At 41.3% G+C, this 18373-nt stretch overlaps 1 protein-coding gene across 9 annotated transcripts in view; it reads right to left on the bottom strand.

Annotated features, from left to right (window-relative positions):
* Positions 1-5248: 5248 nt before the first annotated feature.
* Positions 5249-18373, bottom strand: part of atxn2 (ataxin 2) — a 103854-nt gene continuing 90729 nt past the window's right edge. For 8 of the 9 annotated variants that reach the window (XR_005635912.1, XR_005635911.1, XR_005635908.1 and 5 more), the window contains 5 exons: positions 15893-16047; positions 10178-10393; positions 9732-9906; positions 8822-8907; positions 5249-5798 (listed from right to left, as the gene is read on the bottom strand). Coding sequence is in view for 1 of the 9 variants with exons in the window: in XM_039772184.1 (XP_039628118.1) it covers positions 5770-5798; positions 9732-9906; positions 10178-10393; positions 15893-16047 (575 nt within the window). In the remaining 8 variants the exon portion in view is untranslated. The remainder of the gene's footprint in view (positions 5799-8821; positions 8908-9731; positions 9907-10177; positions 10394-15892; positions 16048-18373) is intronic. The other variant, XM_039772184.1, reaches the window with a different exon arrangement.

Consider the following 18373-nt stretch of genomic DNA (forward strand, 5'->3'; position numbering starts at 1 on the left):
CACACCTCCATGTGTGTGCTGCTGTGTGTTCAAGATGGAGGACTCGGACGGCCACCTGGCCAGCTAATTGTGCTCCGTTCTCGATTTTGCTATCTTTGTTTTGCCCCTTTTTACAGTGGCCAGAGGTTTGTAGATACTACACCATCACACTTGTATGAGTTGGTCCCCCACTCTTCTTCCCATAAGCCACTGCGGCAGGATGGTTAAGGCTTTGGACTTGAAGCCATGAAGTAGTGGGTTCAAATCCTACAGCCGATACTGTGAGACCACAAGAAAATCACTTCACCTTCCTGTGCTCCCAATTAAAAAAACCAAAAAAGAGAAACGGAACCTCCGCTGCCTCCAGTGCTGTATGTCACCTTGGATAAAGGTGTTGGCATCATCAGATGTCTGTGGGGAATTGTGCCCGTTCAGTCAGAAGAGCTTCCGTGAGGTCAGCTACGGAGGATGTCGGATGTGAAGACCACCTGACTCGCAATCGGCGTTCCAGTTTCTCCCAGACGTGCTACGCAGGGTTGAGGTCAGGACTCTCCACACGCCATTCAAGCTCCTTCAAGTCTTTATGGACGACAGAGGTGCTGGAACACAGAAGGGTCCTCGTCTGCTGTTGCACTAACAGTAGCGTTCACTGGCACCTAGGGGCCCGAGTCCAAACTCTGCCATTATCTGTCTTCCACTTTATAGGTGGCAGTCATCTCCTGCAGTTATCCATCAGAATGGCAGACGGTGAAGCCAGACTCCTCACTCCACGTACAGTCGTGTTCAGAATACTAGCAGGGTCTTCAAAAAAAAGTGAGCAAAGCTCAAAATCCTCATCGTAGCTCTTTATGTCCACACATTGGGTCAGATCTGCGTTAGTCCTTTACAATATGTGAAGAATAGGGAATATAAAAATCAAAAAAATACCAGTGTCTGCATTCAAAGTCAAACATTCACTGTATAAACTTAAAAATGGTTCAAGATTATGCTTTCCTTTAAATCACTGAAGTGAAATGTTGTTGATTCTGAGAAGGGCTGCACGTCTGCGTCGACCCCAGGACGACTGGACTCCATTCTTTAGTTCTTGTGCATTTCCTGGTTTTGCCCCCTGACACAACAAGCTTTCTATTGTATTAAGGTCCGGGGACGGGGCAGGCCGCTCCATAATGTCAATCTTGTCGCTCATTCACTGGTGTGTGTTTGGGGGTCATTGTCTTGGTGAAGCCCCCATTTCAAGGGCCTAAGGCAACAGCAAGAGCTCTTCAAGTATCCTGAGGTATTCAGAGTGATCCATGACCCCTGGTATACCATAAACAGGCCCGACACCCCATCTCATGTTGCCTGCGCCACCATCCCACACAGCATACTGTGGCACGAGTTCAGTGTTTGGGGGTCGTCTGCGGCCCCTTGGCCTAAAAAGAACGATCCTGCTCTCACAAAATGTTACGCCATTTCTCTTTAGGCCATTCAATGTGCTGTCACCTCTTCAGCTCACGTCTGTCTTTATTTTCCCCAACAATGGGACTCTGCGGGGGGGCTTCTTGCCGATGGCTGGGCTTCACACAGGCGTCTTCTGATTGTGACCCAGGTATTTGGGGGCAACTTTAGACCTTCTCTGATTTTCCTGGAGCTGATCACTGGCCGAGTCTTAGCCATTTTGGCTCTTCTTCGATCCATTCCAATGGCAGTTTTCCCCCCGTTTTCTTCCACGTCTTTCAGGTTTTGATTTGCCATTTTAAAGCATTTGCGATCATTTTAGCTGAGCGGTCTATCGTTTTCTGCACTTCTTTATATGTTTTCCCCTCTCCAGTCCTCTTTTTAATCAAAGTACGCTGTTGTGTCTCTGGTCAGCATGGACAGCATTTTCTGCCTTCCTTCAATAAATGAGGGCCGTAACTCCACACTGCTATTATTTTGAACACACGTCATGACTGTTGGTTTTCTATTACACTACTACTAGTCAATTATTTGCCATGTAGAAATAGAATTTCTACCTAAATCAGTGACTGATCAGGCTAGTTGTTTTGAACACAACTGTACCTACTGCTCCAGAGTCCAATGGTGGGTTTACACCACTCCAGTTGATGCCCGGCATTGCACATAGTGATCTTCAGTTTGGCCATGGAAGGCCATTTCACAAAGCTTCTGACGCACAGTTCTTCTGCGGATGTTGCGTAAGAGATGACAAGGAGGAGAAGCCATTTTCTATGGCGCTGCAGCCCTCTGCACCCTTGCCCTGCTAGTTTGTGTGGTCCACCATTCGGTGGCGGAGCTGCGGTTACTCCTTGGTGGCCCCACTTAAGAGTTGGCGGGGCAGACCTACAGCAGCACAAAGCAGATATCTGGTGACAGTTCAATACGACCCGTTCTACTGCTAAAGTTTGTCCATTGAGATTGTATGGCTTGATGTGATGCACCTGTTAACAATGAAACGCAGTCATGATCTCCATCCATAACCTCAAATAAATATGGTAGATGAGACACCAGCAACACCGACTCTCCAAAGTGTGGAGTGACACACAGCACAGAGCAGGGACATTGGTTCATTAAGGTGGCTTTGACTGAACACATCCTTCACAGAGCTGCACTGACCACAATGGAATACAAACAGCCTAGCAGCCATATGTTGCTTCTTTTACTCTAAGATTATTCTTTTATTAACCCCATGCTTGACTCGGGCTCAGAATTCTGTGTCATTTTGGTGAACCCCAAATCAGACTCAGGGTGGCATTTCATGGTCCGCTTTACAGTTTTAACCCTGAATAACCCTCAAGAGAGTATTCTGCTGCCATCTAGTGGATAAAATAAAATCATGAGCATCCAAAAGTTTATGTTCTTCCACTCTAATGTAACTCATCAATATTCATAACTGGGGCGGAGCTTTCAACTAAAACAAAATGATATGTACATGATAAGCTGTAAGGCGGATTTAGATCAAGAAGAAACTGTACCATCCGACGAACAACAGTGTGAATGGGTCAGCAGACGTTGATGCGGATGGTCAAACTGAGGAACGACATGGCACTGTATGAACAAACTGCCGGGACACCTTTGATGAATTCAGTCACCTGAAGGTTCACGGAGGTGCAACATTAGCTGCGTGGCAAAAAGGCAAAATGATTCTGATCAAGCGCAAGGTGAAGAGAGACATGAGTCTGCTACCCAGAGTTCACAATGAGGCAGTGGCCCATGTTCATGTCAGGGAAACGTGGAAGTCACTAAAAAGCCTTGGGCTGTGCTGGCCTACAATAGCAGAGAGGGCGCATCAATCAGGCAGGTCAGGCACCGAAATTCTACTCCCTCACTTGCAAAAAATAGAAAAAAATAAAAGTAAGCTGCATAAAGAAACATACATCTAGTGTTGTGACCTCAGGCTGTGCACTGGCGGCCATCTCAAAACATGTCACACAAAGGACGTGCACTCAATGTGCAGCCGTGGACACCAGACAGACCTCTTGTACTGTGCTAATGGGAACATTCTGGGATTTACAGGGTTCTGTAACACATAATAAACATTTGTTCTTATTGAAAAAATATTTGCTGGCTTGTTTTTCCTGGGATAAATGCGTAGGGGCTGCATATACATACATATACATATCTCTTTATATCTAATACGCTACGCTACTGTGGCTGTCCATATGTCTGTCCAGGATTTTAAATCACTTGTAGCTCACAAACTGTTTGACTTAAAATTTGATACACATATACTACGTGACATCTACTATCCGCTTTCGGGGTGATCATTTTTATTCCTCTTTTTATTTTATTGTAGAATCAAATCACAGCAGCAGGGTGGCATATGCATACTGGCACCGTTCTCATTCCTACCACCTTCACCATCACTTCCCCTATCTCTTTATATCTTAAGTTATTCTTGAGGCAGATTGAAGACTTAAGTGCCAGCTTAAGTGAAAAATTAAAGAAAATGTACTTAAGTAATTAAAACACAAACCCTGACTTAATCAGTTTTAATGCAAAAAGATGCCGACGACATAAGAGAAGAAGCGGGCCGCTAGGGTGGAGCAAAGAAGAGCTGCTGAGGAAGAAGCAAGCGCATCAACCACTGAGCAAACAAATGCTAAACGTACAGAGAAAGAGTCTGAAAACTAGGAATGCTCAAGTCAACTGGATTCACTGCACGTTATCGTACAGTGCGCCATTACTGGGGGGGTGTGTATATATATATATATATATATATATATATATATATATATATATGTATATATACACACACACACACAGTATACACATATAGATACACACACAATAAACATTAAAAAAAAAAATACATTAAAGTAAATTTTCCCTCACAGGTCATCATTATGTGCCAATTTTAGTCAAAGAAATACAAGTTAAAGGTTCATAGAAATAAAATGGCTAAATATGCACAAAGTTTAACAGACAGGTAAAAAACAGAGAATGTTCTATTAGTGAAATGAATGAATAAAATAAATAATATATATAAACCCTGGAGTCAAGTGGTTTTCCATTCCATTTTACGCTCACATAACGCATTTCTCAAAATGAGAACGGTGACAAATACGCCATTGGGCTACTGACCTGTAAAGAGGATTCGGGTTTGGGCCACTTGATTCATGACAGACTCACAACTCGCTCTTTCATTTCTTTAACCTGTTAAGTCATATGAAGACTTGAGTTAGTCAAGACTGCTGTCCTTAACCCGTGTTAGTTTTCTTTTTTACAAATTGCAACTCAATTTACAAAAGAAACACCCAATGAAGAAGGCAACTCACTTTACAACACATAACTGAAGACAGGGACACGAGATGTGCCAGGCTAACACAGCACACTTCACTCACTAGTACAGGATATGGTGCCACGTGACCCCAGTCGTGACTCACCGGCTAGCACGTCAGCAGGACAGCATGGGCTCCAGAACACAACGTTCACGACAGACACACCGCTACCTTCATTCATAGCTGTGCTCACGTCTCACAGGCCTTGCTTCCTCTTCTCGGACGCCGTGTCGATGTTCACAGGACTTGGCTTTGTCACGTTTTCTTACTTAAAGCTGCTAAAAATTACAAGTTCTAACAATTTTTGTCTCAAATTTCTCACTTAAAACCACAATGTGAATCAAATATTAAGCAAACATTTTCACATAATAATTACAACAACAACAATAATGCACATGGCCGAAAATCAGACATCAAACATACAAGATCAGTTTTTAAAACTTTTTTTATTTTTTAATTTCTTTTTTAAATTTTATTTATATTATCTACAAAGTAAAAGTTCTTTAACTTAAAAATTAATTCACTGTCTGGTGATGAGAGGTAAACTCCACAGTCAATTTATAAATAGACTTTTGTTTTTCTTGAAATGGGATTTTGCAAACTTCCTTTTATTTTCCTTTCCTTCTTTCCTGATTGGTTAGAATGATGAATCGTCTTCCAAGTCCTAGTCGGAGCAGCAGCAATTGACAGGTGTGTTAATTCGTTCACTAGATGAAGAGTTTTAGAAACATACCAGGCTAAGGTGAAATGACAAGAAACTTTGCAGTTCTCAGCAGTCGAGTCCAGAGTGTCAAATATGTACAACTTGATTACGAGAATTAAACGGGGAAATTTCCTTCACGTCGTGAAAAACGTCTTTAAGTCTGTCGACGGTCTGCCCACCGCAGACGGACCTCTTAGCATTCCTATGGACTTTACAAGAAAGCGGAGGGGGTTGGCAGGATGATCACGTAGCCATCGGTTTCTTTGGATCTGCTGAAGCAGGCTGAGAGTCCGTGGGAGGAAGCGGAACTCGGCAGCCGTTTAGTGTCTCCTATAACTGGGGTTGATGGTGGGTTTGCACTGAAGACGAGAAAACATAAATACAACATTCAGGGGGTGGGCGACACTTAAGAGGCAAACAAACAACCTGTAAAGACTGATTTGACCCACCTTGCAGTTTCATTAATATGTTCAAATTATTATTATTTGTTTTTTTATTATTTTATTTGCCCTTTAATGGCATACTCCACCCAAAAATGATCACTTCTTTTAATCTGTTACTTAGGCTGTATTGTTTGTAGTGATGTCAAGTTTTTATGGAAAATGGAGATAACACAGTATGATAGAACAAGCTTCAATGGTGAGCTACACTGAACCAACAGCAAACCCCACCAAAACAGCCATGAAACAAAATCTCGTGTCGCATGATCTAAATATGCTGACAACGTCTCCAACACGTATTCCTGTTAAGACGTTGCTAAACAAAACGTTTCTGGACAACACTCTCTCGTTGGTGGCTAACGACCGGCCTTCTCTGCTCCATGGTGGTAAACACCAGAGACAGACAACAAAGTCTTGATAACAAAAGGACTTGACACATTTCTGTAGCTACACCCCTGTGAGGGAGCAGCGCCAGGACATAAACACGGAAGGATGTTGCAGCAGCGGCCGGACACACTGGATAGACTTGGGAGACTGGAAGGACACGACAATGGGTGACTGCCCATTACAGACACAGCCTCCCCCTGTCTGGCGAGCCCCAGTTTGAATGCCTGCATTGGAAGGGGCTGCCCTGTCAGGTCTGTGGGAAATCGTATTTTGATTGTACGAGAGTCAATGTGGCCCTGCCTAAACCAGACGCGCTCGCTTTCCAGAAGCAGTAAATTGAGCAATGGAAGTACTCCTGGATCGGGAGTTAAAACAGAGGCCCCCTACCCCAAAGTTTACCTGGAGGGTCAGAGTCAAGGTCTGCACTTTTCAACTAAACCGTAGTAGTGTGGACGAGGCCTTGGATTTTCATGAGACTGCACCTCAGAACAGACCTTCTGCCTGTTGAAGCACCTCAGATATGGGCAAACACTTTCCTCCCGATTGGGTTTCCACTCGCTTTTCTTTAACCGTTTGTCTCTAACCGCACTCCTTTTTCTCAGAGGACACTCCATCACGTTGATGTGATTACTACGAATGAGGCAGGTTTTCGATCCAAAACCTCATTTTCATTTGAGTGCGCGTGCTGTGACTGTTTGTGAAAGCATTTTCCGTATTTTATTTAACAACTATCAAAGCCAAACGCCGTTTATTAAAACAGGCCTGATGGTGCATAGGAAAGGAAAGAAAGAGAGGAAGAAAATGAATTGAGGCTAACAGAGGTGCCCAGCATCCCTCATCTGTTCCATCCAGGGGCTGCGCCAGAGCAGAGGCCAGTCTGCCCTTACTGTGACACCCGGTTATCTACACATATTGGACCCCTAGCAAGATGATGCTACTCTATTGTCTCACTCACTACCTGTTTGGTGTAGTCTTTAACACTAGAATAAATGCGCAGACCTTTGCTACCGCACCTTCTAGTACTCTGCGTTGTAACCTGGGGTCATAAATGTGAAGGAATGGAGATAAGTGGAGCTACAGATTGTGACAGGCGATAATCTACTATAAAAAAAATCCTGGAGAGAATCACTAGAAATATGAGACGTGATCTTCACGTTAAGATCACAGAAGACACTTAAAAGACCCATGAGACTAAAGAGATTGGCCACGGACCGTCTCACAGGGACCTTAAACATGAGATTTTGTGCCAAGAGACTGACCCAGGAGTGTCTCTCGGGACGTGGAACATGAGATTCTTGCAAGACACGCCCTACTTACCACCAAATATCAAATAATACCACAGGCAGGAATACACTCAGTCATGTAAACTAAGGCTTTGAGCACACACAGATCCAGGGTCTCAGCGCAGATAAAGTGTATAAGAACAATACGTTATAAATGAAATGTCGACGACTACGCGAACAAGAAAGCAGTGCGGAGAAAAGAGGCTCAAAAGCGTTGGAGAGAAAAAAGAGCAAAAAAGAAAAAGAATAATCGAGGTGCAAATTCAGAAAATGAGGAAAGTAATTATCAGCCCGGAACTGGAAAAAAAAAAAAAAAAAAAAAAAAAAGCAGGTCCAATAGGGCTCAGAATTAAAAGACAAAGTAGAACTTCATAAAGACGTTCACAAACATTGCTGCTATACACATGCAGAGCAGGTTAGAGATTATGAAAGCAGTGGAATTCGAAAGGTTAAAAAAAACGTTAAGGCAATACACATGGAGAAAGTTAAAGAATATGAAAGTAGGAAAATAATATATAAAAAAAGAAAGTAAAGATCACAGTAGCGCAAAACAAATAGAAATTAATTCTCAAACAAAGGTAAAATAATCACCGCGGACCAGGTGTCATTGGGGAAAAAAAAAAAAACAGGACAAAGCGAGGTTCTGAAATAAAAGTGAAACTAATGAAATAACAATAATTCAAAGAAAAAAAATCTTAAAAGTGTGTATCCGGAAAACCAAACACGGGGAATGGCGAGCGAAGCCCCCTAGTAATAATGATAATAATAAGTTTTATTTAAGTATAACCCTTCATATACTCAAGGACACTTTACACTTCAATAAACACATTAACAAGACAGTAGAAAGACAGCAGAGTGTCAACTCACAAAGGAGATTTGTGATCAGGTCCGTGTAATCAAGAATCAGAATGGGGTCACCCTCGGACCCTGCCACTATAAAACACGAGTGCGTGAGACATTGTGAGCATTCCATTAGATGTCAGAGATGCAGATTACGTGCCTTAAGTAAATGGAGGTTTCTTTTCACGGGTGTTTTAATATTTGCCGTTTGTTAAGCACTGGTCTTATCTCCTGGTTTTAACAATTTTTTCCTCATGCATCGCTACATACAAGGGGTAAGTAACAGATCAAAAAAAGTACCATAGTCTGTGCTGGAGTATTCCTTTAATATCTGAGAACAATGCACAGAATTTGTAAAGGCAGACCCTACAGTTTAAGCTTAGAAACCGCTGTAACAGGACAACCCTATAAAAATATCAGCAATTACTGTACCTGATGGGGTGGCCAAGTCATCAATAGGTGGGAAAGGGTTAATAGGTCATCTCATCTTCTACTGACCTGACATAACTGATGGTAGCCTGCAATTATTACAGCTACATATTAAACACAGTGCATTGAGACAGGGGGATGGGGTAAAGAGAATGGACACAGATTGAAAGATGAAGATGGTCTCCATTCAGAACTGGAAATGCAACACTTGCCCCCATCACAAATCACTACAAATGAGCAAATACACACTGATCCAAAATTACTAGCAGACTCCCAGAATGCCCTGACTGATTAACAAACTAACATCATGAACAAGAAGATTAGTAACTTCAAGTAAGGACATCATTTCAGAGAACATGCAGGCTCCAGATTCTAAACACAAAATAAACTCTCTCTAACATAAGACATTTTTTAAATGTTCTGCTATACAAGAAAAATAATAGCATTACACATCAAGCTATAAAAATGGAAATGAGAAATTAAAAACATTACACTTTAAAATATCTGGGGCAGAAGAGAGAGTATGAATCAAAGAGTGGAAACAAGACACATTCTGCCATCTCACTTCTTTCCAGAACATATTAAGAGGGGGGTGAGGAAGCAACAGACAATCAGACGAGTATTTAAGGGTGCACTAGAAATGACAAATAAAGAAATTAAAATGTAGGAGTCGATACGCTAACAGCAACAGTGACATGTTGGCATAAGGAACTGTTCACTGCAGGAGCATTACAGTTCTATCAGAGTTCATTTCCATTACATTAGCTAAGCACCTAGCATGGCACAACACCAAAAGTTAGAAATTCAAAATTATACATTTTATGCTCATTTGATAAAAACAATAAATATTAACTGAGCCCCAACAGCATGAGCGGCACAGTGCCACATCCATACTGTTGCCCGTGGTCTTTACCTGAGGGATGTGCCATGTATGAGAAGTGTGTAGTTGAGGAGACAGGAATAGGAGGCAGTGCGCTCTGAGGAATTGGAGGCTGGGGTCCACCAGGAGGCTGGGTTGCCATCAGCATCATAGGCGGGTGAGTGGGCGTCGCGTGATGAGGTGGAACCATTCCGGACTGTACATGAGCCTTTAAATAGACAAGTGTCATTTGAGAAACATGGGCACAGAGATCAGAGCACAGCGAAATGACAGAACACAAAACCTTTACAAAGTATTAGGGACCGGTTTCCTCATTCTGTGGTTGAATTCCAAATTTGAACTGCCGCAAAATGTCAACAGTTGAACTGTGTGGAACCCTCCATACAATTAACGTCTCTGCTCACCTGTCTTCACAACTTCATAGAAAATTCCAGCTAAAAAAAAAAAAAGCAAAGTGGGTCATGTCAGGTAGTCCTTACCTGAGGAACGTGTGCCATGTGCGAGGTATTGTAGCCATGCTGGACCTGTTGGGGGTGAATGTAAACTGCTGGGGCAGCAGTGGTGAAGCTAGTCTGAGGAGACTGTGGATTGGGGCCTGGTGTCATTGAAGGAGGGGTCGGGGTCAGGGTCGAGTACAGGGGCTGTTGCTGTGGGTTCCCCAAATGAATAGCTTGAGCGGCTTGATGCTGAGCATGCTGTCTCAAGAAAGAAAGAAAGAAATATTAATGCGCGTTAAACCAATGAATGCCTAATAAAGGACACAGAGGAAACAAGTATTAGCATAACCAATGAAACCTGGGTAGCAGCTTGTAAATACAACGATGCTTACTGGGAAAAGACTGCAGCTACCACATGAGCAAGTTAGGAAAATGGACCCATTGAAGTTTATTTTAAGCACAAGTACCTTATCTTAAGCTCAACTTCAAGCTGGATGGGATGTTGACTTCATCACCTGGGCACGTGAAGCTTCTAAAGTATCGGAAGCTCACCTCTTGTTCTGACAGCCAGGTGTTGCTTGACGTTGCGGGTGCTCATATGAAGGCTTTAGGTACAATGAGTTCAGCCACAGTCTCTGCACCATTTTTTCTTGTTCTTTTTTGCTTAATTCCCAGTCTCTCGTGGTGTGTAAAACGCAGGACATTGGATGAGCAAGCCTCTCTCCCGTTTGTGAAGTCTACCACACCAGTGTTCCGTATTTCTCCTTGTTATATTACATTCAATGTACTTCTAGGTGGGTGGTCATTGGATCTCAACTCTCGCGCGCAACCTAATTCTCCAGACTGTGTCACTGGCTGTATCAGATTACACGACTGATGCTCATCAGATTGTGCGGCAACTGCCTTCGATCTGCCAAGATTGTGTAAGTGAAGACTATGACTGAAAATTGTAGAGGACGTGGCCTTCACAGGAGAGATGCACTCCTAAGCGCCACGTACAGCAGGCTCTCTCTCAATAACCCCTCTTATTGCCCCCTAAAACACAGCAAGCATGGTTTTACGTTCACCCAATAATTCATACTCCATGTACGGTGCCTATTCAGAACCTTGATCCACTTGTAATTTGACAAAACAGAGGTCATTTTTACATGGGATATTTTTTAATTTCTATGCACATAAACAGTATTTTATTTTTTGTTCTTTTCAATGTGACAATATTTTCTGTAAGTAAAAACAATCATAAAGTAAAATAACCTGTTTGCTTATGAAATCTCAGAGTTGTGGAGGACACAACTGCCTTGCAATGCGCATTCACCACTGTTTTGAGATCATACTGCGTGAATCTAAAGGATAACTCTGAAAAATAAATAAATCTCTCTATTATAAAAGAAAATCTCTAGATGAGACTATTGCCAAGAGATTTTTTCAAGTCCCACCCTCCTCTCAACTATTTCTGGTTCACGGCACACGCCCGCGGTCCTCTCACCTCTCATTAATGGGAATGCTTGTGTCAGACACAACTCCTGCGCTCTCAGCTCTTATAAATTTTTAAGTTTTCCTCACTTTAAGTTCCCAATAAAAGACTTATTATGTCCAAATCTTATTGAAGAATTTCATCCCGAAGGGTTATCAACAGAAGAAATGAGCACATGGGCAATCCCAGCACTGAGAAACGATGAAGTCAAATGAATTAACGAGAAAATTGTCGATCAGTTACCCACAAATTGGTTAAATGCGTATCAACAGACTCTGCTGAAACAGTTGGTGGTGATGGTGCGGAAGATGAAAACATCAACTTACAGTATCACGAAGAATATCTACAACCGTTAACACAGTCCGGTCTTCAACCGGCCGATTTACTGTAGAAAGGAGGACATATTGTAATGTTATTGCGTGTAAAATTTGAACAAGCAACAAGAAAGGTATTGTAGTACATCTTCCACAGATGACAGACACCACAGGAGATCTTGATATGCCATTCGTATTAAAACGTTTACAGTTTTCCGTTAGAATAGCTTTAGCTATGACAACAAATCACAGGAACAAACAGTCGAAAAAGTTGGTTAATTTATTAGAGAGAAAGAACCGATAGTCACTCACGGGCAGTTATACGTTGCGTCGTCACGATGCAACTCCAAACACAAAATCAAAATTCAAAGCAATCTTGATGAAAAGTGAATTCCAAATATTGTTTTTACTGAAGTTTTACAGCAAAATTTTAAGTTTAAAAAGAATTTGCATGTTCATTTCAAAGCCAAACAGAACGAAAATGTATAGCGCAACGAATACCTCTAACACAACATGAAACAATTTTCATTAAATTTATTACATTGATTTTTTACTATGGTTAAGTCCCCTCTGTAATGTAAAATAGTTATTGTACATCCGCTTCCCCATATGCAAGCGGCACAGCCGTGAAGGGGCTAGCGTGTAGTGCATGCCTGGGGGGTTGGTGAGCGAACCAAGCAGGGGGCAGAGCCCCCAGTAAAGATAAAATAATAAACCCAAATTAGGAAAAGGGTATTTAACAGTATCCAAGCGTTTAGATGTCCCAGTGGCCATAGTAGGTTCAATTCTCAGGAGGCACTGCTTCATAAAACAACCAAAAGGGCTGAGGTGTTGAGACTGGAGGAAATGTTCACCCATCAGTCATATCAGGAACTCAATCTCCCCAAGAGTGGCACAAAAAGAGTCAGTACTCCATTAAGACCTAGGTGAGAGTTTGTCAAAAGGGACCAAGGTGACCCAGTGGTAGCATGGGAAAAGTTGTGTGCCTAGATGAAAGCCAAGTATATCGATTTACTCTAAGAGCAATGTGTGGTGTAAATATAACACTGCCTGCGCATCTAACAGCACTACATCTACGGTTACAGTGACGTATGGTGGGGTTAGGCCGGGTTGTTTTTCATCAGCAGCGACCGGACATCTGCTTAAACTCTCAGTTCAATGAGGTTCATTTTTGTCTTCATTAAGTGCAGGGGCAGAGCACTGGGACAAGCTTGTCAGTAAATGCAATTAACGAAGTTTACAAAGTAGTAATTACATAACAAGTACCCATAAAGACACAGATTTGTTTAAAAAAATTTGTACCATTAATTTATTGTTGAATTATTATGAACTACCTCAAGAAAAAATACATTTCCGTCTTCTAAAAGAACTAAAGCTTGGGGAAAAGATCATCTTTCAGCAGGATAGTGCCCCCCAAACACAAAACCAAAGTAACTTTGAGATGGCATATGGACCAAAAGAAAAAGTGACTGCCCTACAATGGCCACGTCGAAGCCCTGGTCTCAATCCAACTGACAATCCCTGGCATGAACCAAGAGTTGTGGTGCACAGGCATCATCCGACCAATGTGAGGGCCCTGGAACTAATCACCCTATCAGAATGGACTACAAATGGAAAGACCCTAGAAGACGTCAAACTCTTAGCATTGCAAAGTGTGGCTCTAAAAAACAACAAATGTGGAGGTTACATACTTTTGCTAACAAGTTCTTTCTTGCATTCTTCTTAGAATAAAAATTAACATAAACCAACGTTGGATAAACGATAAAAACTGTATCTGAGTTTTAGTGCTTTGAAATAAAAATATCAGCAAACAAAGTCCATGTCACATTAGACGACTTGCATAATCTGAATGAGTCGCAGGCAGTTGGTGGCATGTGCTTGTGAAGGCCAGCCATGTAACGTGACATACCCCGCAACTCACGCCAATAAAAGCCAAGCAGCTCCACGACTCCCCCGTCAGACAGGTAGCCATAATGGAAGTTCGGCATGGATGACAGCTGACAAGCAATGAATGCTTGTAACGGCCGACCCCTTTACCCAGCCGGCAGCTACACCTCCAAGACCTGTGGCCTGGATAATTTACTGAGAAATAATCTACCTATCAAGCCGTACTTCTAACCAATTAAACTTTTCCCCACAATCGACGGTGTAAATGTAAGTACACAAAAGCAGGATGTAAAATTAAACGGATTAAATGTATTAAATGAAACAAGACATGCAAAAAACAGATATAAATATCCCTCCACCCCAGTAACAACAAGACACCACCAAATATAAATACAACAAAAACCCTCCCTTGCCCCTGTAACATATAACACACAAGACGAATAACAAAATGACTGATAAACTGAATGATTGTGAACTTGAGTCCTATTATAAAACTGTCCTGAAAACGGATGACTGAACTAGTGGTAAATGCGTTGTTTGATTTTCCCAGCGATTGGAGCAACCTCACCGTGATTCCTCGGCGTATGGTGGATGGTGAATCGACCACTCAGTAGATGGAGGTTGAAAGACAGTCCGGCAAAATGAAAAGCAAACTGGTGAAAAGGCGCGATGTGAAAAAACAGCAAGCAAATTGAAACGTGGTTGAAACAAAATGGTCTTCTTTCTCCTTCGTTCTCTCTCTCCTGATTACTTAAATAGTCTGTGATGGCTAATTAAGAACAGGTGTTTTCCAGGTTTGCGGCTGTGGCCTCCTTCCATCATCTGTCCTCCTTTACGGGGACATCATTAACTGATACACATACAAACAGCAAACGGGACAATGAAACGAGACGCACTCAGAACTGACACTTAACACTAACTATGTGGCCCCGCTACATGCTCATCCAGAAGTATAACAATTATGTATCGCAGCCATGAGGATTAAGGAATACTGGTGTTTAGGACCTCACGAACAGAGGAGAAGTTTATCTGTCTGAGGTCTCATTTCTTATGTACGAGAAAAACAAAAGAAAAAAACAAAGGAAGCAGAGATGGCGGCTGAACTCGCTGTACCTGTTAACTCTGCGTGCAGCACTGGCTCCGTCAGTTAGCATAGAATTGTCTGTCAGAAAAAAAACGGGCAAACGCAACCGTACTGGAAAGTTTTAATGCAATTGCTAAATTTTATTTCGTGTTTATTTCTATAGAAGACAGACAACAAGTGTCAATCAAAGTGCTGCACAATAAAATGAACTAAAACAAACCAAATATTTAAACAAAATAAAAAAATTGGGAGTGGTCTCCCCTTGACTTTCTCGTATACTAAGATATGGGGATGGATATTTGAGGAGGAAACCACAAGACAATGATTATATTTTTATATTGTGTACATTAAAGAATCATCAGCAACAAATCAAAAAAAATGTATAATATATCAAACAATTATTATAAAAGAAAGGTTGAATAAATCGGACTCGTGGAGGTCTCAAATGTTAAGACTCATCATATTCTTGAAATGGATTGTGTGGACGATTCCAATACCTTTCCTATACTTTGTATTTGAGAAACTAGAAAGTGTAAGAAAGACATTTTAATAGAAATAAAATGACTAACAGATTAAGAAAGCAATATAAGAATCAACTGACAGCAATGCAAAATGCACCAAGACAAAAATGGCAGCTGAATACAGTCTTTAAAATAACTTAAAAGACTGAGAAATGTAATAGTGTTTTTAAATTTCACCTAAAAATACTTAATATGTAATAAATTTGACATGCCCAGTGATTTAGAGCCTTGTACACTGACACAGTCCGGCGATGAGATCAGTACCTGAAGTCGGCAAGTCTGACTTACCCTGCAACTGAAAGCTGCATAATGCAAGATCGGCTTAACGCTGGCCTCCCGCCACCAGACCTCCCAGGTGGGTTTTTGCTCCACTTAAAGTACATTGAACAATTCTGACCACTTTGAACATTTAATCACAACAAAAGGTGCGCACCTCATGATAGATCACCTCGCAAGCATTTTACGAAACCCTCTCACCTGAACGGGGCTCGGAGCAGGATGGCTGGCAGCGTGTGGTGTTTGCTGTTGCTGCTGCTGTCCCGTTGGAGTGGCCGATGGCTGAGGATGCTGAGGGTGATGGTGCAGCGCAGCACTGGGGTGGGTGTATTGCTGAGGGATGGGACCGGGCGAAACTGAAATCAAAAGGGAATGCTCAGTTTAAAACAGTAACCGCAGCGTGAAAATCATCTAACAACACAGTAAGTCGTCCACTTGCTTGTTCATGTTATTTTAATATAAAAGAAGTATCCTGAAAACAGGCCTTACTGCAGTAAACCTTTGACAAATATTTTTTTTTTCTTTTACAAAGCTCTCTCTTAGCCAACATTTTCACTGCTGCATTTTAAAATGGCCCCCGCATTTAATCGACAAAGTCAACGTAACCGTTAAATCTTCACCCCGTCAACGTACTAACCCTACCAACCAGTCATTAACCTAATAAATACTTAATGTTGAAACTGAGTTCTAATAATTACACCTAGAATGCATTTTTTTTGCATTAAAAAAAGTTTGAGATGGTATATTCACTTTAAAAAAGTATTACCTAAAAAAAAAAAAAACGATTTCTTATGCAAGAACAATAAGCAAGAGAAATCCATTAAAGGGAACCCAAGAAATGCAAATATGTCAGGCAAAATCTCTTCTCAAATTAAGTAGGAAGGGGAAAAAAATAAATAAGAGAACTGCTGAGTATAGCTTTAAAAAGTATGTAATTAAAAGAACAGGAAATCAGCGACCTCATCAAATGTAAATGTATAATGTGCACAAGAGGAGAAAAAGACTTCTGGTTCTCATGAGTATTTGTATTGAGCAGGACTGTGTTTAAAAAATTTTTTAAAAAATGCACAATGTTGGCATGGTGTAACATTCAGGTGTGACATAGTTAACCGATATGCATGTTGGAGCATTCCACACTTTTATTTACGGCATCCTATAGCACGGGTGGGCAAAGTCAGTCCTAGAGGGCCGCAGTGGTTGCAGGTTTTTGTTCCAACCCAGTTGCTTAATTAAAAACCAATCCTTGTAAATTATTTTATTTCATGGCTTGTTAGTTGCTTTAACTCTGCCATGTCAGCTCATGGTCATATCCTCGATTTTCTTCCCTTTTCTAAGGATATCACCCAAATGATTTGAAAGTTAAAACAGATGAGTAATTCTCAGTCCTACACTTTTTTTTCTCTTCACTTTCCTTCCAAGTATTAAATGCAGTAGTGCATGATAAATACACACAGGGGTGTAAATGGTAACGAACTAAATGGACAAATGTTGGTCTGTTTTGTCATTTGCATGTTATTATTAATTAGGAACCATTAAAAACCACAAATACAGCTGTTTATGACTAAAATAAGCAATAAGGGTTCAAAATCTTAACGAGCGAGACCACTAAAGTGAAGCAGAAGTGTTACTCGAGCAATAAGGGACTCTTATTAAACAATTGGGTTGGGGCAAAAACCTGCAACCACTGCGGCCCCTCCAGGACTGAATCTGCCCACCCCTGTCCTAGAGTCAGTCAGTGCATTTTTGGTTTTAATGAGATTTGTAACAATGAGTCATTTTCAAAAGTAATCGCAATAATAAAGTGCAACTCATGTTAGTAGACTACAGTACATTACATGGCCGCTTGTTAAAGAGCCTTTTACAACAGAGCACAGAGGGGCTTGTAGCGGCTTGATGGCTTTCATAAACAGCAGGCGGCAATTCGAGTGACATCACGATGACGTGTGTTAGTGGTGGAGCGTCTGTAACTAACTGCTGTTCAATTTCCTTCAACATAAATGTATACCCAATAGAGAACTATTCAGTAATTAGCGACTGTTAATACAAAATGACCAAGACTTGCATAAAATCCGTATCAGTATCACCAAATATGTGGAGAAAAGCAACTGAAATGATTTCCCAATAATTTCAACAAATGTTTTAACTATTATTAATAGTAATATTAATAATAGTTAAAACATTTGTTGAAATTATTTAAATAAGAACAAGGAAAGGAGCCGATTTATTACATAACAGGAATACAAATCATACAAGATGGGTAAGATGATCAGGGATTTGCTGCGGTTGTACATTTTTGTTCTGGGACTGAAAGATCAGGCGCCCCTACAAACTCCCAACATCACTGTCATTTGCTAAACCCATCCTGTGTTTGTATCAGTTTGGGCCGCTGCGCCTTTCCAGTTTAGGTGCAAGTTAATGACGTAGGTTCTTTACAATAACCCCCACAGATAATCTTTATAATCAATTCAATCTTATATATTCTTACTTAATTGCTTTCACTTTCCATTTACTTGCAGAGAAGTGACTTAGTCAATCCTCCATGATACTGATATTGATGCTCTGACTATACTTCCTTAGAAGGCTGGCGTCCTTCAACATCTGCAATAAGATGCTGCAGATGTTCGATCAGACGGTTGTGGCGAGTGCCCTCTTCTATGCGGTGGTGTGCTGGGGAGGCAGCAT

The sequence above is a fragment of the Polypterus senegalus genome, chromosome 12, assembly GCF_016835505.1.
Source record: "Polypterus senegalus isolate Bchr_013 chromosome 12, ASM1683550v1, whole genome shotgun sequence".
Classification (NCBI taxonomy): domain Eukaryota; kingdom Metazoa; phylum Chordata; class Cladistia; order Polypteriformes; family Polypteridae; genus Polypterus; species Polypterus senegalus.